At 33.2% G+C, this 22,634-nt stretch overlaps 1 protein-coding gene across 3 annotated transcripts in view; it reads right to left on the bottom strand.

The window, feature by feature from the left end:
• The window catches only part of LOC114338545 (uncharacterized), a 181,373-nt gene that overhangs the window by 36,673 nt on the left and 122,066 nt on the right, over nt 1-22,634 (bottom strand). The window contains exon 6 of one of the 3 annotated variants that reach the window (XM_050657903.1): nt 3,450-18,334. The exons of the other annotated variants lie outside the window; for them this stretch is intronic. Within the exon in view, the coding sequence (XP_050513860.1) occupies nt 18,260-18,334 (75 nt within the window). The 3' untranslated portion in view covers nt 3,450-18,259. Of the gene's footprint in view, nt 1-3,449; nt 18,335-22,634 lie in introns of those variants that run through there. 3 annotated transcript variants of the gene reach the window in all.

Genomic DNA, 22,634 nt, shown 5'->3' with positions numbered 1-22,634 from the left:
TATTAAAAAAAAAACGAAGTTACAAGCAACTTCCGGTAACTATAACCGGAAGTAGCAAATCGATGAAAATATTTTCATTAAATAGATCACTCTTTAAAACCCTTTTATTCCAATTTTCATGATTCTGTTGCCTTTAGTTCTCGAGATATTTCTAATAGACCGCTTACCTGCCTCACCCTGTATACTTGTTCAATTTGTGTGGCATTAGTCGAGATATTTTGGCCAAATGGTTTTGGTGTTTTGGAATAGGTAATTTTAAAGCCAAATTGTGTACAAAGTCCTGAAGAAGTTGGCAGACATGATCTACCCGGTCTGCAATAAGGACTATGTCGTATGTCGTCTACAAACCTAAAGTTGTTGTACTTTTAATCTATTGTTTAGGTTGTTCATGTGCTTGAATACTCAATTTAAGTAATTATTTTAGTTACTACCACGTACATATCGTTAAAATACTAATAAACTACACTCACCGGCACAAAATTCCGCCACCGAAAATTTTTGATTAAGTTTGACAATTTATAACTTTATTATTTGTGCTCCGATTTTCAAGAATCTTGCATCAGTTTGTAGGTAGGTACATGTATTGACATCCTTTGTTATTATTCCGGTAAAAAAATTTTTGCTTAGATGGCATTATACGGGAGTGAATGGAAGCGTTGTATTTTCTAGTAACTTTAAAAAATTCTGTGGAAAAATTGGAGGGCTGATTTTGTTTCATACTGCTTTTGTATTATCCTGGAGGTATCACGAAGGTTTTGTTTTTTGAATTATCCAAATATCTCTTTTCTTGTAAGAGCTGTAAGTAAAAAGACTGCTTTGAAGGTTTTTTTAATTAAAAATATCAAACGCACTAAAATTAACAACAAAACAAAACAATTCAATAGCGGGTATGTCCATCTCTTGCAACAACGACTGCTCGTAATCTGTTTGGCATCGAATAAATAATATGCGTTATCCTTGTCTGGGGAATAGCCCGATATTACTCTACCGGGGCCATAACTATACCAAATTGTCTGGAGGCCTAGAATGACGGCGAATAACTTTCTTAATCAGTGGCGTGCTGGAACTTTTCAAGCGGCTCGGTGATTTTATAGAAAAGCGGCCTCCCATCCTCATTTTACCTTATATTTTCAAGATTTTTAATCGTTATTTATAAAACAAAAATATAAATTATTTTTAAATCAAACATTAAACTTTAAATTCAATGAAATTGTTTAAAATTTGCTGTTCTATTATTTAAGAATAAGCAATCTTACAAATAATAAATATTATCACATGTATGACAATGTTGTTTGCAGTAAGGCAGAAACCATAATTTCCTGAATGAATATATATAAATTTAATGTTATTAAAAGATGAAAATAAAATAAAATTTTGAGAATTTTTCAATTATGTATTAAGTTGAATTTTAGTAAATCAATAATAATTATACAAGAGAGTACAAATACAAGTACAGTACAAATACTTTAACAATATTTAAATGTTAATACAGCGCATTAATCTAAACATTATTTTGCGATTATTTTATAAAATAATTAACTCTCATTCAATAATTTCCGCATTAAGGGCGTATGCGCAAAATTTCGCGCCAATGAATTTTAAAAGCATTCATTTTTTTTGCGAATCCTGAGGAAACTTATAAGTATTTTTGAAAAATTTAAACGAAGAATGAAAGATTACATTATTACCGAGGGCCAAGGTCCCTTAGAATAAGCAAAAAGTTTCTTTTGAATGAGATATTTGAAATTAAAAATCGCACTAGATTTTCTCTTTTTTTACCCCTGTAACTAATTAAAATATACATTATAGAAGTTTTCAGGGACTTTCGGCCCTCGGTGATAATGCAATCTTTCAACCTGCGTTTAATTGTTCAAAAATACTTATTAGTTTTCTCAGGATTAAAAAAAATAAATGCATTTAAAACACATTGGCGCGAAATTTTGCGCCTACACCCTTAAAGAAGATTTTTGAGCAAATTCGTCGATTATTTCATTATTTTTAAGCTCATACAAAGTTTCGTTTATGGCCATTAGCACAAATGTTTTTAAGTGATCTTGTGTTAAAGTACTTTTTAACCTATTTTTTTGTATTTCAACGTTGAAAAGCTTCTTTCACAAGATACTTGTGTCACTGAGAGAGTTAATAAATGCTTATTTATCTGTAGCAATCATTTATGTACATAGGGTCTTATTAATTTACTTAAACTGAATTTTACAATCAAAAAAGATTTAAATTTTTGTGAAATGTTTTGTTAACATCATTCGCTTCGAAATTAAAAAAAGTTGTTACATCAGATTTAGAAATTTTTGTGAAAAAAATCTTATTTGGCCGGCCTCAAGAGGCCGCAGCCTCTCGGTGATTGCACCGATTCATTTATATGGCCAGCAGGCCACTGTTCTTAATTCATTCCATAAATGCTCAATAGGATTGAGACCTGGGCTGCATGCGGGCAATTCTAATCTTATCAATTCAACCTCTATTTTATGCGTCCAAAAGTGTTTTTATTTGCAAAAAGCTCTTAAAGAAAAGAGATACATATTCGTATAATTCAAAAAACAAAAAGAATGTGTGTGTACTTTGTACGCACGTAAGAAGATATTCTTCTATTATATAATAGGTAATTTAAACGAAGTAAATATACTTAAGAGGTTATTTGTATTTAAAAATCAAACTAACTTTCTTATCTACCACTTTCAAAAAATTTTTAATAAAACAACCAAAAATAAAAAAAATATGACTCGCCCAGGAATTGAACCCGCAACCTTCCAATCTCAGTGCTAACGCATTTCCCACTACTCCAGCGAGGCCCTAGAAATATACATGTAAGTTTCGGATATAATTACACAACACGGCGACATATAGTGTAAAAATGTTATGCTTACATAATATTTTATTATTTTACTACAGGGAAACACAAATCCAAAAAAAAAAGAATTATAATAAATAATACATTTCCTAAAACCACTAATATATTCTTTTAATGACTTATTTGCACGGTTACAGATACATACATACCTATCTTGAAAGATTAACAATGAACTACATACTGTCAGTGTGCGCAGGCGCGCGGATCATGTACAATTTTACCCTCAATCGATTCGCCGCTAAAGAAGAATATCTTCAAAAATTTTAGTGATGCCTCCGGGATAATATGACAGGACTATGAAACAAAATTAGCTCTTTCAAATTTTTACACAGAATTTTTTAAAGTTAGGAGAAAATACAACTCTTCCATTCACCCCTGTATAATGCAATGCAAGCAAAATTTTTGTGTTACCGGAATAATACCAAACGTTATTAATACATGTACCTACAAACTAGTGCAAGAATCTTGAAAATCGGAGCACAAATAATAAAGTTATAAATTGTCAAACTTAATCAAAAATTTTGGGTGGCGGAATTTTGTGCCGGTGAATAGCTTATTTTATGTGAATACTTAAAAAAACTACTCATGGTATAAAATATTTATTGGGCCAAATTGTTGATAATAAAAAAACACTTAAAACTTAACATATTAATAATGCAACTAAATATAATGTGCGATTATAGGCATATAGAAACAGTTTAGGCTGCATAGCATTGGTAAAAATCATTTTAAGAAGCAAATTCAACATTTCAGGAAAACTTCTTGGTATGTGCAATAAATAGAGAGAGGTTCAAAATTATGGAATAAATTAATTTTTTCGAAAATAGGCCACTTCGGAGAAAAATTCCGAGACAAGTCGATTTTTATTTTTAAATTATGATTTTTTGGCATATATATATATATATATATATATATATATATATATATATATATATATATATATATATATATATATATTTAAAAACATAAGATGTAGATCTTTGAAACACACTCAGTGAACCAAAGATCCAAGGTTATTGGTTTAACGACCACTCGTACGAAATCAAATAGATGAAATAGAGAATGTGGAAAAATCCCCTTACGAACAATTCACACATCCACCATTTCGGGTATATATATATATATATATATATATATATATATATATATATATATATATATATATATCATACTAGTGACGTCATCCATCTAGGCGTAGTTCTTTTACCGGGATCAAATAAGATAAAAAATAATAGTACATTTTTTCCCAAGGTACATGCTTTTCCCCTATACAACTTTCTCCGGATTGATAACTTTCTTCTGGTTTGTTAGTAATGTAAAACTTACTTCTTAAAATGTTCATTGCCAACACCACTGTTAACAGTCTTCACAGATTATTTTTTAAGGTACCAAGTAATTTCTATATGACTACGATTATATCACAAATAATTCAAACAATTCTACACAATGGTGTAAAATATTTAATGATCTATAGTCTTAATTATAATAAGAAATAGGAAAAAGTTGCGGTTTTATGAAAAAGAAAATGAGAATAGCACCTGACGTCTAAAGTCTAAGTATCAAGTTTACAGTTTACCAAATCTAAGAATAAGTTTGAAAAAAATCTTAAAATCGCCATGTGGAGTTATTGTAATGTAAGATTTTCAAAGTTTTTCCTAGGTTTGACAAACTGTACCTGTAAAATCAAGTTAGTTTCGTTTTACTGACTCTAGGTTTCAAAAAACCACAAATGTTTCGTATTTCGTTTGTATCACTGGTACTAATACACGGTACTACCCATTTTATTTGAACGAACCAAACTATTTATCGATAGTTGGACTGTATCTTGTGTATCCTTAAAACAATACCTATTTTATTCAAGATACATATAAGTTTATTTAAATAAAGATAGAAAATGAATGGATGAAGAAAAAAGAAAAAAAATTGGCAGTTTTTTCTTTCGGTAGGCGGCAGTGTAGATTAGCGCGAAGCTTCATACTATTTTGTCTGTATTTTTAAAATTGAATAAAGTAGTTTTATTTTTTATTTATATTTTTTTATAGATTTTAATAAAATTGAATAAGTTTACATGTATAAGGGACTCCCCTCATCGCGTAAATTGACTCTTTACTGTTTACTGTAACTGCGGACCACAAATCGCTATTTCGTGGCGCTACTTCAATGACGCTCGCCTTAACATTTTACTATAGAGAAAAAAATTAATATAACGTTTTCAGCATAAAATTCGCTTCGCTTCAAAAATTTAGATATACTCATACTTTAACCTAAATTAGTCCAGAAGAAACTGCTCTATACGCTCTATATAATGATTTAAAATCCCAATAGATTCTTTTAAATTGCTATTAACATAAGTAGGAATGCTACACATATGAAATATGAAGGGGAAAAGAAAAACCATTACTCAGTGAATTATTTCAAAAACATTAATTTGCTTTTATAATTACAAAAATAAAATTGCGCCATTTCGCACATCCGCGGAATGTTGCGCTAACGTGAAAAATTACGCCATGGTGTAATGCGGAATTCCGAATTTTTTTCGTTCCTATCCATTGTGATGGCCCAAACAGGACATCGTCCAAATAAAAAAGAAATGTTCAATTCTGGCCATGAAAAAGTGCGAAATTCCGCAATGATATAGTGCGGAATCTCACACATCCGCAGAATTTCGCGCTAACGTGCGCAATTTCGCCATGGTATAGTGCGGAATTTTGCACATACGCAGAATTTCTCGCTAATGTGCGTAATTTCGCCAGGGTAATGTGCGGAATTCCGAATTTTTTTTCGTTTCAATCCATTGCGATGGTTCAAAAACGATATGGTCCAAATTAAAAGGACATGATTTGATTCTTGTCATGGAAATGTGCGAAATTCCATGATAGTATTGCGCGTAATCTCGCACATCCGCAGAATTTCGCATATCCGCAGAATTTGGAGCTAATGTGTGAAATTCCGAATGGTAATGTGCGGAATTCCGAATTTTTTGTTCCAATCCATTGCGATGGTTCAAAAACGACATGGCCCAAATAAAAAAGAAATGGTTTCATTCTTGTGATGAAAATGAGCGAAACTCCGCAATGATATAGTGCGGAATATCGCACATCAGCAGAATTCCGCGCTAATGTGCGAAATTCCGCGATTTTATAGCGCAGAATTTCGCACATCCGCAGAATTTATCGCTAATGTGCGAAAATCCACGATGGTATGTGCGGAATTGCGCATATCCGCAGAATTTTGCGCTAATGTGCGAAATTCCGCAATGGCAGTGTGAAGAATTCAGAATTTTTTCGTTCTTATCCATTAGGATGGCTTAAAACCAACATGTTTCAAATCAAAAAAAGAAATGATTTGACTCTTGTCACAGAAGCTGACAAATTCTATAAAGTCTGATTTATTGACGTATCTCTAGAACTTCTAACGGCATTAAAGATTGTGTTCGTTTTAAAATGGGTAATACATAAGAAATGAAGATAGATATCTTTTTTTTTCATGATTATTAAACTTAAAATTAATATATATTTGCACTGTTAAGTATAATCTAATTTGTGGTTCTGATTATACATATTTTCAATTGATCACTCTACAATATCTGTTTCATTCGAATTACTTTGCTATATGTACACTTATCCAAATTCAATACTCAATTATTTTTATCATTACTAATAGACAAAACACATCAAATTGTTCTATATATCTTCCCAAATATTTTGGTAAATTTATCTTAAAGTTGTTCAAAATACAGAGTAAATTACTAAACTTTTTGTGCAAATTGAAGAATACAATAATAAAGGGTAGGCTGATTTTGTTCTTCATCTAATTGGATCATTGTAAATCGATGGTATAACCGATGGTCAGGGCACTGGAATATCAGATATTTTGGCACCAAATAGACAGAATGAGGCCCGAGTTCATCTTTGGCGGAATCAACATCAAAGTGGTAGAAAAAAATAGAAAAATAAGATTGCAAAATGATAACCTAAGATCCTTTTGTTAAATCACAAGACATCCACATCCCTTTTTTAACAATAATTGCAATGCATGTGAAGGTAGGCACAATACCATATTCTTTGACAGATGATGTTACATGATAACGGATTCCTTTCAATGGTGACATCTGACATGATGAAAGCAAACAAGTTTGTGATTTTTTAATGGCAAAAATGTATCGTTCAGTTGTTGAAGTATCAAAGTTGTAAGTGTCAAATATACGGTGATACTTGGCTCCACCTACGATGCAACAGCAACACAATTCACTGAATGCGTTCCCACTTATTTTTCTACACAAGTGGACAAAATCGCCAAGTATCACCGTATATGTAGATTTTAGAAAGAAAGTAGAATATCAAGTAAAAACACTGTATTGGGACACAGAAAATATAGGAACATCATGTTCTCGACCTGAAGCCTTAGAACATTATAAACTTTTTGAAGAATAGAATTGAAAAAGCCATGATGACTGATATTACCAACTTGAAACCTACATACCGTCAAGAAAAAGCACACATTGTAAAACAAGATGGAGATACGACTCACCCCCTACTCTCTCTAACACTATTTTACGACTTTTTGATCGATGAATACACAGTATGAAAAAGAATGGTGCATTTCGCGGACTTGTTTCTGGCTGTGATAAAGACTGAAATATCCATTGAGCATCAAATTCAGTATGGGAGCTACAACTGGACAATGTGAAATAAAATAAATCAATAGGTATCGAAACAAAAGTTCGAACCCTTTTGACAACAATTGGTAGAAGTCGTTATCTAGTACGTATATTTAAAGATAATAATATAATAGTCTGTTATTTAGAACATTTTTAAGTATAGTGAGCCACACAGGACAGTTAGAAAGAATCAATGATATAAACATATATCTGTCAGTGGCACCTACAGATCTACTTAGTTCTTGATACTGTATATAGTTTACTTAGTTGTAATTATGATTGAATATTAAACAAGAAAATCAGAATTTGCTGAGTCTAAACATATATGAGCAGAAACTGTATAACCAATTTCTTACAATGTTTCTCCACTCTATTCGAAATTGACTGTTTCTATTAACTTGTTTTTGTTTAATAAATAGGATAAAACAAACGAAGTTTATACCTCAAAGAGAGAATGTTAATAAGTTTAGCCGAGGATATAGCTCATATCATCGAACTTCTAACTAATTTGACCTGGGGTACACGTTGTTTTATATTTCCTTAAATTTGTATGACAGGTATTCTATATTCCCGCTGAGTCATTCACCAACGCACAAGAACATTGTACAAAACAATAAATAAAGTTGATCAATTGAGTACATTTCTTCTCAAGAATACCTATATAATTTGAAACAAGATTTACCAGCATACAGTTAATCTACATACACACGTTTATATACAAGAGTAATCCGGCTCGAAGGACCAACTGGAGTCGATTGATCAACTTTATTTATTGTTTTGTATAATGTTCTTGAATGTTGGTGAACTGAGCGCTAATATAGAGTAACTGTTATACACCTGAGCTATTGCGGCGTTGTCAGAATAAAATTTAGTCAGGTGCTTTTACAAATTAAAGTAAATATTGAACGCACGTATATTTATACGTAAATTGAAAGACAGTGTGTATCCATATAACAAAATTTCCATAGAACAATATTTCGCATCCGTATTTCACTGTACATAAAACACAAACAAGTTCACAACTTCTATCACTTGCACGCAATTTTATAATAGTCTTTAATTTATTAAGGTATTCCTACTTATATATTGTTCCTACTTTCTTTAGTAAACAACAATATTTTACGAATAATTTTCACACTTATTTTGATTAAGTTATAACAATGAAGCAGTTTAGGGGCAGTCGAATATGGCTCTTCGTCCACCGCCACAACGCAACTACAAATCGACTGCGACACAACTACAACTCGACTGTGACCCAACTACAACCCGACTGCGACACAATTACAACTCAACTGCGATGCAACTAGTGCCAATGAATCATAAACTAGTAGAAATACTTTGGCGATACATAGCAAAAAAGGGATACAAACTATAGGAAAAGTGTCAGTGTAGAAGATTATAATTATTGTACAAACAAGCAGGCATGTTTTTCAAATGCCTCTACTAATTTAAAGGACAAGTCTTGTTCCATCATTATAATAGAGTTTCATATATAAAATGATCCCTTCAAAATCTTATGCATGCAACAGTTGTATTGCAACTGACATGCCAGTTGAATCGCGATCAATTTCGAGTCTATTCGTTTTACGCCACGTTGCAATTGGGTTGGTGAGCGGACTTTGTACTAAAAGCACGTGTTTGACTTTGTACTAAAAGCACGTGTTTGAATCTAGTTGACTGTGTAGCAGCTACAACATGTTTATTTTTGCGGTTGAGTTGCAGTTGCGTTACGGCAGATTAAGAGCCTATGAGTTTAAAAAATGAAGGGCAGTTTTTAGACTTAGTTTAATGTGTCAGACAATTTTTTAAAAAATTTTACAATCCAAAAATGCTAACTAACTGCGATTTAAATTTTTATAACATTGTGGAAGAAGTAAATAGTGTAAGGTGGCAGTTTTAATTTTGTTACTGTTTCTATTAAAAGTGCACAAAATTTTATTATTAATCAGAAAACAGTTCAACTAAATTCACACAACAAATTATCAGTTGCATCAAATAATCGATGAACGATCATGTATAAGACAAAAATTTTTATCAAACTTAAACGTGATTTTCTAGTAATGTTTTTTTCTGCACCTTTTCATCTATTTAAAGTGGTGTTTTAGTTTATAAACCCATTTTATATCGCTAAATCTCTATTGGGTTTCGTTTGACTTAAATTTTTCTTGTCCCCTCTGTTGAACAGGACTTACCGAACCACTTGGTGCACCAGAGAATAAGCTGCAGTGACATGGCTGCTACTATGGAGAACTCAACACCTATTGCAACTACTTCAGCATACATCCATGGAGGCAGCCTATATCAAACATTCAACTACAACTGTAGTTAATAAACGCTGCATGAAGCCATACATTTTGTTGTATTATTTTCACATTTTGTACAGCTTTACGCAGGATTTGCTTTTTTTATAGGATAAGACGTACCTACACCTGAGAGACAGGGCTAGTCGAAGCCTTAAACAATTAGCATCCAGTGATCTAGCTAATGGCTTCACTGTTATACATTGGTTGTAATATTGTCACATACCAATTTTTGAAGCAGTTCGACCATTCTAGGCAACTCTCGTCTCGGACTGAGTAGTACAGATCCGTTCGGCTTACCCGTACCGTTCCCGTACTCATCCGAGCAAAAAAAGGGGAAATAATGCTCACTCGGGGCGAATGCTTAAGTGTGCACAAGGCTTAAGATTGTATGGCAGATGATCATATTTATTTATGACTTATGACAGATGTCAAGAATATTGCATAATTTAGGAAAAGCTACTAAACTACAGAGCGATTCGCTCGGCAATCGAATGACTGTATTACAATTTTATTATCTGTACCTTCATCGGTACATGTGAAAGAATTGCCCAACACAAGCATTTCTAGTACTTTTGATATAATTGACACAAAATTTATATTTTATTACAAAAATATCAGTTTTTTCAGCTCAGTTCCGTTTATTTAGTGAAACTGCTGCAACTGAGCATTGTTATTATTGGACTAGTCTCATTTTTCCGTAACTCCTATACATTTAACATTAATTTTCGAGTTAACATTTTTTATAAAGGATACCGCACACATCTTATGGAGAATGTAATGTCACTCAATACAATAAAATTTACATGAATAGATTCGTCTCGAAACTACAATCATTTCATATCACTGCGCCATCTCTGAATTTTGACAAATAGCGGTGTAAATTGAAAATAAAGTTTATGGAAATCCCATTTTGAAGTTCATAAAACTGTCATTCATAAATACTATTAGTCTAGTTGCTATTGAAAACAGCTTAACCCAGCATGAGCTAAGCAGATTAGACGAACTATATATTTTGGTACGACTGACCAAATTATACCTACTTTATTAGGTATCTATAAGATAAGCCTTAATACCTGCATAAAGATTTATGAACTGGCGATTCACAAAATCTCTTTCCTCTCTCTAGCTCACGCACACAGCCATTTGATTTTAGACTTATTTACATCAATTTACGTCGTTATTAATCAAAGTTCTGAGTCGGCGCAATGATATGAAATGATTGTAATTTCCAGACGAATCTATTCATGTAAATCATTTGGATTTGAGATTACATTTTCCATAAGATGTATGCGGTGTCCTTTAACCTATTCACTGCTACGTTTTGCTGGAAGACATGCCCAGGAGGGGCATTTTTAATGCCCGACGACCCTGCCTTACTATCATCCATATTAATCTACCTACGAAAAAAAAAAATCCGAAACGAACAAACTTTTAGTCCCGATATGTAAGCTACACGCTCGTCAACGCACTCTACCTTGAACTAGCGCTCAGTATCTACTCTCAATTAAAATGACAATGTGCCTGTGCAACAGTGTCACGGATCCGCGTCACACGCATTGTCTGAAAACGCATCCTGACACGGATCAGTGCCGTGCGCATTGACGACACATATCCATGCCGCGTGCAGTGATGACACGGCTCCGTGTCATGCACAGTGATGACACGGATCCGTGCCATGCGCAATGAAAGGGTTAAAAATAAAATTTTGTGCACTTTCCTTCCATCAAAAGCCCCTTAGAAACAAATTGATGATATCAAAAGTGTGTAAACTAAATCTACTTTAAAACACCGAGATCTACCTTTTTTGTATATATAAACATTCACAGTAACATTATCATCCTTAATACTCGTTTTGTACAAAAATATTAAGTCGTTCTTCTACAAATTTTCGAAAGGGCCTTTTAAGTCATTTTATTCCTCTATAAATAAATACATTATCTGCAAATAATAACTGAACAGAAGGATATCTGAATTAGATGTTAAATCTTTGGATTGTGTCCGGTTTTAAAGAAATATGACGTCAATCATGCACCTATACATGTTCTTCTCCACCCATACTTTCTGTATATTTCTGTTTTATAAGGTCTCAACATATTGTGGTAGGAATCAATCAATAAGTGCCATCTCTCCGCAAGACTTCATCTCTCATCCTGCTAGTCATGCATTGGCTGACTCAATTCACTCGCGAATTCCAATTCAGGACCACAGAAGTTTGAAATATTTATTAGTTCTTATGTTTTTTCTGTGTCTTCTAAGATGTTAGAGAAACGTGGAGAAAGCACACATCCCTGTCGAATTCCCCTTATAATAGGAACTTCTTCGGACGTCTGACTTTTAACTCTAATGTCAGCTGTCTGATAGCTAGTACAAACCGGCTAGTATCCGAATATCCCTCCCATCCATAGCTATGGCATTCAACATAACAACTAATTTTTCGTGTTTAACAATGTCAAATGCTTTCTCGTCAAACCAGGTGACTCCATGTTTTCTGTGTTTTGATACATTATTTCCTTTTCCATCTTTTTATGCTCTTTCTTATACATACTTTCTTAGACATACATATATGTATACTATACTGCTTCTTCATGTATTTTGTGATTTCCTTTTATCTTCCTAACAAGTTGAAATTTAGAGTGGTGTACTACAGTATTGTTTGGTTTCCAAAGGAAAAGTCTAACTACTACCATTTGCTTCTTGAAACTTTCTAATACATCTTCTCATTTTTTGGACCACAGAATGTTCTCTTTTATGGATATCAAATGTTCTACTGAAAGAGAAGTCTCTGGATCATTTTGGGACAGAGTTTTGTATCTTTATCACAGTTATGCCTGTTCATAGCATGGCTTCTCTTCCCAGAGGATTGATCATTTTATATTTTATTTTGCTTTCATTGCTTATTTTTAAAAATAAACATTGTAGCAAATCGGCCCCTTCTACGCCTTCTATGTAAGGAACGCGTCGGTAAGGAACCAGCGGGCATATGCCTTTCCGGGAACCAATATTAAGTGGCCCAATGCCCCGTTGAAAGAGATGTACCTAAGAAAGATACAAAGACCCTATTTTCAATTTTTCTGTTTAGTTGAGTTAGCATCGAGATTTTGTACCGTAAAGTCGAAAATACACCATTTGTTCGAATTATCGTGATTTTCATTGTAATAAACCCTAAAACCTGAGATAGTTACCTTAATTTACCTTTACAACATATAATAATAAAAAAACATTTAATAATGGTTTCTTGACTTTGAATCTATGGGTTGAGCTTCAATATTTCAACCAGAATCTTCTCTTTTATAGCTACCAAGTGTTTCATTGAAAGAGTTTCTAGAATATTTTGGGGCAGCATTCCTATCCTTATTACTGTTAACTCCTATCTGTAGGGCATATTTTAGAACCTATTTTTCGCACCGGAAAATATTCTCTATTATGAACACTAAGTGTTACAACTGAAAGAGAAATCTCTGGATAATTTTGGGACAGACTTTCCTATCTTTAGCACAGTTACAACCTATCCATATTATGGTTTGTTTCCTGATTTTTTCGTCACTCTCAACTCATTTTATACTTTATTTTGCTTTCTATGCTTTACTTTTGAAGTTCATTTTTTATTATTTTCTTAACTTCGGATCTAAGGATTGAGCTTCAATATTTTGTCCAAAATCTTCTCTTTTATAGGTACCAAGTGATTTATTAAGAGTACCTGGATAATTTTGGAACAATATTCCTACTCTTATCGCTTTTCCGTAGGATGGTTTATTTTCCCTATTGATTTTTTTGTATTTTATGTTTTCAGTACTTTTCTTCTTATGGTGTGTTTCTGAGATGTTTTCCTCAATTTCATATTTTATTTCCTAGTCTTTGCTTTATTTTTAAGTATTTTTTAATTGCTTTTTAAATTTGTACCTTTAGATTCAGCTCAACTATTTTGTCCACAATTTCCTCTCTTCAGTTATCAGTACCGTATGTTCTCATTTTATCATTTAACCTTCTCATTTCATCCGTTTAAAGTTATAGTCCAAGAGGCAGCGCTAAAAAATATCTTTGAATTTACTAAAGCTAGATTTTTCACAGTTGATTACTGTGATTGTGTAGAGAAACATACTGCGGTCGGTCAAGCGAAACGTAGAACAGGGGTTACTGAGAGGGTATCAAAGTTGCTTTCCTACGAAGGTAATTAAATCCATTTACTAAGGCTGAAAATCAGTACACACATTCTAAATTAAATATAAATAAAAGTTATTATAGTCGGTCAGCTGTTTGACGGGACAGAGCCGGTCGGTCGACCCCAGTGAATATACAGGGTTATTCACCATATTTTGACCCCCTTGTAAACTGCTTTATTTACAGAATTAGAAAAAAATGTAAAATACAAAAGTTATTCGATTTTTAAATTATGATTTTTTGACATATATATCGTACTAGTGACGTCATACATTTAGGCGTGATGACGTAATCGACTACTTTTTTAAATGGGAATAGGGGTCGAGTGCTAGCTCATTTGAAAGGTTATTTAATTCCCTATTTAGTAATATAAACATTAACATGATTAATTATACAGGGTGTCCAAAAAAATTTTTAAATTAAATTAATTGTTTAATTAATAATTCAAAAAAATTTTTGGACACCCTGTATAAATAATAATCTTAATATTTATAGTACTGTGTAGAGAATTGAATAACCTTTCAAATGAGCTAGCACACGACCAATATTCTCATCTAAAGAAATAGTCGATTGCGTCATCACGCCCAGATGGATGACGTCACTAGTACGATATATATGTCAAAAAATCATAATTAAAAAATCGAAAACTTTTGTTTTTTGCATTTTTTTCTAATTCTGTAAATAAAGCAGTTTACAAGGGGGTCAAAATATAGTGAATAACCCTGTACATTCATTGGGGCCGACCGACCGGCTCTGTCCCGTCATACAGCTGGCCGACTATAATAACTTGTATTTATATTCAATTTAGAATGTGTGTACTGATTTTCAGCCTTAGTAAATGGATTTAATTACCTTCGTAGGAAAGCAACCCTCTCAGTAACCCCTGTTCTACTTTTCGCTTGACCGACCGCAGTATGTTTCTCTACACAATCACAGTAATCAACTGAAAAATTTAGCTTTAGTAAATTCAAAGAGATTTTTCAGCGCTGCCTCTCCGTCTATTATGGTATAACCTTACTTTCAAAAATGGAAGAACGTTTTATTGCAATTAATTTATTTTCTTCATTTGTGAAACCATAAACCGCCTACAAAGGTGGGCAACTTCAGATATTCTCTTGTAAATCATTCTGAAACTACTAAAAGTAACTGTACTCTAATCTTTATATAACTCAATCCTAAAAGAATCGCTCGTAGGCGAAATTTTGGTCTTTATACCAAAACTTGTTTATATTTTTCGGTTATGTTCACATTATTATTTGATGTATTTATTTTATAGCCCTCTATTTTACGATTAAAGTCTAAAATTGATTAAACATCTGAATCTCCCAAAGACAGTTTCACAAACATCCGTTACAGTAATTCCTCAATTAACTAATAAACGGTCAACTGTGACAATTATTATCTCTAGTTAAATTTACAATACACGCACCATATACAGGGTTATAAATCCAAGAAATGAACATACGTACACTGAGGGCCGGTTGTTCGAACGCTAATCAAGAAGTTGATTAAAATTAAGTCCCCTTAACAACAATCAAATTACAAAATCCGTTGTTCGTACGTCAATCAGTTGATTGTAATCAATTATGTTAATTATTATTATGATAATTAACATAATTGATTGATTAATTAATTATTAATTAACATACCAATTATTAACATTATTGATTAATTAATCAATTAAACTCATAATTGTAATCAATTATGTTTTCAGCAACCCAATCAAAGTTGACATTGACAGTAATTAAATATTTGATAATGATCAGTAGGGCTTTTCATTCACAGTCATTTGTTTCGAGCTTCTGTCATATGTCGTATAATCCGTGTATATTAATATTATACACAGATTATACAACATATTACAGAAGCTCGAAACAAATGACAATCGATGAAAAGCCTTGTTGATTCCATTTTTGATTAGCTTTCGAACAACCGGCCCTGAATATATTTTGCAATGAAGTATATAGTATATACGGTTATTAATTACTGTTTACAGACCTGGAGATGGACCAATATAAATAGGATTAGATGCAGCATGAAAATTTGTGTAAAATATCTTTAGCAATGTCTAAACATAAATTGCAATGCCTGACGTCCAACGATGAAAAAAACATTTTTACTTAAAACACTTTATTCTTATGTTTTTTTAAGTTGCTAAATCCAAATACGACATTTATTAAGCTATGTCACATCACCTACCATTTCTTCACATTTACACTTGGATTTATTAAATTTTGTGATTTTTTCAAGAATTGAACAGATTTTTAGTGTGTTAATGTGTGTGCAAAGATGGCTTGGATGCAGGTCCGTTAGCCACAGATTTTTATTTTATTTTTACCTTAATCTATTAGTTTTGTTATATTTATACCAATTTCATTTAAATGACTATATTTGTTTCTTTCAAGTAGTTTATGAGTAATTTAATTATTTCCATTTCATGACAACTTAGTATTCTATACTAACTGGAAAATACACTTGTGTTTGTCATAGATTGTAATATAATTGGTCTAAATATCTCTCGTTAATTTTGCATTCAAAGAAAATGATTCAAATCTCAAATCGAAACATTATCACAAAAGCAAACTGATGAATTAACTATTCCTAATTAATTGAACAGCTTTTATAGACCTCAAATTGTACTGGATGTAGAAGAGATGGTAACACTGCTGTAAAATATTTACTATCTATTTACAGCTGATGATGTGTTTAGTGACAACCTAACCTCACTTTCTGGTTTCCACATTTCCAGTACATTTGCTCAGTAAAATGTCTAATCGTGGTTGTAAGAACTCTGCTAACATATTGTTTTATATTTGTGGTGAGTTTGCTATTAAAAAAACACCAACGAAACATTATGACTTTGTGAAAATGGGTTATTTCTCATATTTATCTCTACTTTTGCAGTATTGATATTACTGGTCATACCTTCAAAAACAAGAAGGTAATAATCTACCCTAACCTAATGTCTGCCATCCGACCACTAGGGCACGATGTAGATTTGCGGGTCCCAGAACATCAAAATGATTTAAATTCTGTTCAAACAAGAAGTGTTTTCTGATGTAAAGACGCAATTAGATGAGCAAGATGATGAAGAGTTCCAATGTACAGAAAATATAGAGCCTAAACCATTTAAGCAGATCGAGCTTAACAACTTGTTAGGGATCTTGGGTTTACAAAAGAAAAAGGTGAATTTCTTGGTACTATATTAAAAGAAAAACACTTATTGGCAGCTGGAACCAGCATATATGTGTATAGGAAGAGAGAACACCTAGTAATTAACATTTTTGTTACTACTGAGACATTCCAGGTTTGATGAACTCGTTCATCAGACAGCTATATTTTCTGCATTGGTAAATTTTCAATGTTTTTTACAATTGAATAAAGTAGTTTTATTATTTTTTTATTTTACGATTTTTATACAATCATCGATTTACAAAGTTTATTGTGTAATGTACACAAAACCGCTGCTAGTTAATATCCTTGTTATAGATTTTAACAGAATTGAAAAAGTTAACATGTTGTATACCGGACTCCCCTCGTCGCGTAAATGGACTTCTCCAACTATTCCGTGACGCTAGTTTCGTGACGATCACCTTGGCATTTTACTATAGAGAAAAAGTAATACAACGCTAGTATATAAGCATCGCTTTAAAAATCGATAAAATAAACCGATTGACTACAAAATTCTGCGGAATCTTGGTCATACAATATAGTTGACCTTTAATAATAGCTGTCACAGTTAACTTTCATAATGAATAAGGCAATTAACAGCTGTTTGTGAAACCGAGCATTACTGTTGGGTTCAAACAATATTCAGCGTACCTATATTCACTTGATTTCTAGCCGAGTATTTAGGAACATCTTGTTGAGTTAATTAAGAAATCTTAAGAGTTGTACCCGTTTTAGTACCATTCCTGTATTCTGCCTTCAAATTTGAGTGGAAAATATTTATTGCAATTAATGAGTCCATATAAAATTACAAAACTATATAGTCTGCGAAATGCTTTCGACGCAAGATCTTCAACGCACGTCTATTCCATTTGAAGTATTCCAGTCTATGCCAACTACCCAAATCTAAAACTGTCGGTCCAAAAACCACGTGTACCAATTCAGTGCTTCTATACAGCAATTCTTTAGTAGTTTTAGTTTCGGTTAGAGTTATTTTGTAGACTATGAAGGATTATCAGGCCATGATGAGGATGACGAACTGCAGCCCTCCATGGGGTGATTACTTAAGTCGGAGGGCGACGGAGTCCGCCCCTTAAGCTGATCTCACCAACAGTAAACGGACAGCTCTCCTGTGTGGTCAGCGGTGTGGCGCCAGGCCGTTACGGACCTCGTTTTCATCTAAAACAAAAAGAAATGTAAGTCAATTATGCAATTATTAATTGGTTTTGGTTTCATAATACCGTAACGAAACAGTTAATTTCGACCGACTTCAAATAACGGTTGCAACTCGGGAGACTGAAAAACGCAGAGTCTAGAGAAGTGAGTCTAGCTTCTCGCATTCCCGAGAAGCCGCCAGAAGCGGGGCCACGCGATGACATAGAGATGGGCGTATCACTCGAGACTATACTCTAGATCAGTGGTTCCCAAACTTTTAATCTCGCGTACCACACACGAAATTATAAATTAGTAGCGTACCACTGAACTGTGGTAATCTTTAAAAAACCTTGAAAATGGTAAAGTAATAAAAACTGCAACAACTGTTTATGACAACATTATTATTTATTAGTTATAGGAAAAAATACAATATACTCAGTGCGAAAAATGATGCTGCATGTTCGAGACAAGAGAGGAAATATCTGGCTCAGTTGTACTTAATTTCAGGCGCAAATTAGTGTCTATGTTAAGCTTGTTACGATATTTATTTTTTATTATCAACATAGCAGAAAATCCGCTCTCACAGAGATATGTGGTTGTAAATGGAATTAGAAACAGTAATGCTTTTCTGGACAGCGATGGATATTCATTTTTAACTTTTAGCCAAAATTCACACAGCTCTTCTTTGTTGAATTCTACTTGCAAAGCTCCATCGCAAGATAACTCTATCAGAGATTCCTTTTCATTTACACTTAAATTTTCACGAACACTATCCAGATCCTAAACGAATGGGTTCCTTATCCAATTGAACTCCAAATAATCTTCTTTAAAATATTCTTCAAATATTTCAACGATCATTTGGCTGTGATTTTTGATGTTATTGATCACAATTTCACTCACTGTAAGTTCATTTTCAGTTATAAAATTTTCTAAATTAGGAAAAGATGCTAGGTTCTCATTCGACACGCTCTTTTCAATCATTTGAAATTTCTTGATAAATGCTTTTATTTTGTCATTTACTGAAAATCTATTTGTAGATCTACCTTGCAAACTTAGATTTAAGTCGTTGATGCGATTGAAAATGTCTGATAAGTAAGCCAATGATATAAGCCAGTGTTCGTCTGTCAGTCGATTGCGTAATTCAAAATCAGTCCCCATCAGGAACAGCTGCACCTCAGAACGTAACTGGAATAATCTGTTCAGCATTTTGCCTCGCGAAAGCCATCTAACCTCTGTATGTAGCAGCAACTGAATATGGTTACTGCCCATTTCGGAACACAAGTTTGAAAATAAACGAGAGTTAAATGCCCGAGATTTAATAAAATTTACCACCTTGATTGCATCTTGGAGAACATTTTTAAATTGTTCGGGCATTCGTTTTACTGCTAACGCTTGTCTGTGTATAGTGTATACTGCAATGCATAAAAGTACAATTCTTAGCAACATATTTTACTTTTGTGGCTACACCTCCGAATCTACCTGTCATAGCTCGAGCGCCATCAGAGCAAAAGCCAACGCAATTCATCCAGTCAAGTCCATTTTCAGCAAAGAATTCATCCAGTTTGTTGAAAATTTCATCCGCGGTAGTTCGTGTTGATAACGGCTCACAGAATAAATAATCTTCCTTAATTGTTTTATTTTCATGTATATACCGCACGTAAACCATAAGTTGGGCATAGTTCGTTACTCTCATCAAGTTGTATCGAAAAGAAATCGCTACTTTTTACATGATTGATGACTTTATTTTTAACATTTGATGCCATACTGTCGATCCTACGTTGAACGGTATTATTGGACAGTGATATCAGTTCTAGCTTTTTAGCTGACGCCTCACCCAACATACAGGTAACCATATCTTTTGCTGCAGGTAACAACAACTCTTCGCCAATTGTGTGAGCTTTTCCTGACTTTGCAATTCTTAGGCTAACTAAGAATGATGCCTCTACTGATTTTTCGGTACTACCAGTAAATGAAGACATGACTTTCTTAGTGCTTTTCATTTCTGTTAATTTTCGGGTGAAAAAATCCTTCGGTTTGCTTACTAATGTAGAATGTTTTGTGTTAAAATGACGATTCAGTAATGAGGGTTTCATACTTTGATTTGATAAAATTTCAAAGCAGATGACACACTGAGAGCGTGGCTCATTATTTACATCCGTCACCGTAAATCCAATATTTATGTATTCTGGGTCATATTTTCTAGTAATTTTTCGAATTTTAGTAGGTATTTTATCTTCTTGACTTACCGCACAATCTGGCTCCGAAGTGGAAATCGATGGTAAAGAATTTTTAACACCATCTTGAATCACTGCACAATTTAATTCTTGAGATGAACTTGGTGGTACATTATTTTGAGCACAAGGTCTTTTTACACTACTAAGCCACTTATCCATGTTAATTCAAATATATTAAACTTGACTTAAAACAAATTAGATAGGTAATTTGACGAATGCTAGCTGGTTGGACGTGCGTGCGGACGCTCGATAGCTTTGTCACTGTTTGACTCGCGTCGCCGAAAGATGCGCTGGCCAGCAAAATAGGCGGAGCTTAATGCAAACTAGACGCGATGCCCCCACGCGCCGTGGGGTTATTAACTCAGTAAATTTTACTGTGTATGTCCTATGGTTGCTTGCGTACAACCTTAATAATCGTCGCGTACCACTGGTGGTACGCGTACCACAGTTAGGGAATCGCTGCTCTAGATGATTCCGGAATAACTTATTTATGTATACAGTATTGGAAATCTTTTTTCGGATCATAGACAGTTTCAGTGCAATAAGTTAGATTCTTGATTTGCAATTACCTAACCACTGTAAATTTCAAGACAACGTCGCGATGTTTCATATTTAATTCAGTTATTCGACTGCACTGAACTGAGGTGCCCCATCGGATTGCATCGTTTGCTTGGGAACGCACGCGATAGTCAGCGGTTAGTAATAGTAATATTTAAGTAATTATTTTTGTAATAACACAAGAATAAAAAACCGCTAAACGCCGTAAAAATGAGTGGCGCATAGAATATTCCAGCTACAAAAGATCTGATATGAATATTACGTGGCGCGAAAATGTATTTTCATTTTGATGCAAAACACAAAATTTTAGTTTTATTTTAAAGATTTTTCCATAATATTTGCTCAATTTGAAGTCAAACGCGCCACAAAAGAGTAACTTTGATACAGTTTGAACTTTGAAACTCTTTTGTGGCGCGTTTACTTCAAATTTAGCAAATATTATGGAAAAATCTTTTAAATTGAAACTAGAATTTTGTTTTGAATCAAAATGAAAATACATTTTCGCGCCACGTAATATTCATATCAGATCTTTTGTAGCTGGAATATCGTATGCGCCACTCATTTTACGGCGTTTAGCGGTTTTTTTTATTCTTGTATCAGGAGTTTTTCAAAGTTATTTATAAATTAAATGTATGATGTTGAATGCAATGTTTCTCGATTGCACGTTAAGTTTTATAAATGGTCGCCTTTGTCGCATTTTCTCCCAAATGATCTAATGTCCATCGAATGTACACTAGATTTTTTTCTATTCGAAATAGATTGAAAAAAATATTGGGATGGTCCGTGAATATACTCGGATTGTCCGTTGCCAGATCAAATTTATCGTCATAACCACTACAACTACATAAACCATTTAGGGAATAATCGTTAATTGGATTATACTTTTGTAGCTTAATAACTTCTAAAAGGCTTAACCGATTTTGATCACTAAACATGAGTTTGAAACGTATTGACAAGTAGTATCTCATGCATCTAAGGTCAAGTATAATAACTAAAGTTATTACAGGAATTATTGAGCTTGAAAAACCGTTTTTTCCCATAGGAAATAGATTTGATCATACTTATGAAGCCTATAACTTAAAAATTCGAATTTTCCCGGATATGAGGTATACACCGTTAGATTCGTCTAGAATCCTTTTACAAACGCTCAGTTATTGGCGCAATTCGTAGGTTTAAATTTTGAGTAATTGTCGAAAAACCAAAATTTTCAAAGTTTGTTTTTCAGTTTTTCGGCTATACTGAGCCGTGTGTATGTCTGATCCTGACGGCTTAGACACCATTTGAAAGCATAACTCAACACTATTGATCTGGTGTATTGGCGGTTCTCCTGTCTCTTCTTGAACCGAAGATATATACCCCCAAAAATATGCCATTTTGTACCTACCAAGTCCTATAGCTGGCTTATGGTTGGTCAAAATTTAAAAACTACACCGGTTCTGAATCGGCCCTGACCCCCCCTTCAAACACAGAAAAAAAATTCAGATCGATTTAACTTTTCCACATACATACTATTGTGTTTCAATTTATCAATC

The sequence above is a fragment of the Diabrotica virgifera genome, chromosome 8 (assembly GCF_917563875.1).
Source record: "Diabrotica virgifera virgifera chromosome 8, PGI_DIABVI_V3a".
Classification (NCBI taxonomy): domain Eukaryota; kingdom Metazoa; phylum Arthropoda; class Insecta; order Coleoptera; family Chrysomelidae; genus Diabrotica; species Diabrotica virgifera.
Note: the sequence above shows the minus strand (reverse complement) of the source record. Positions and strands in the feature narration are given on the sequence as shown.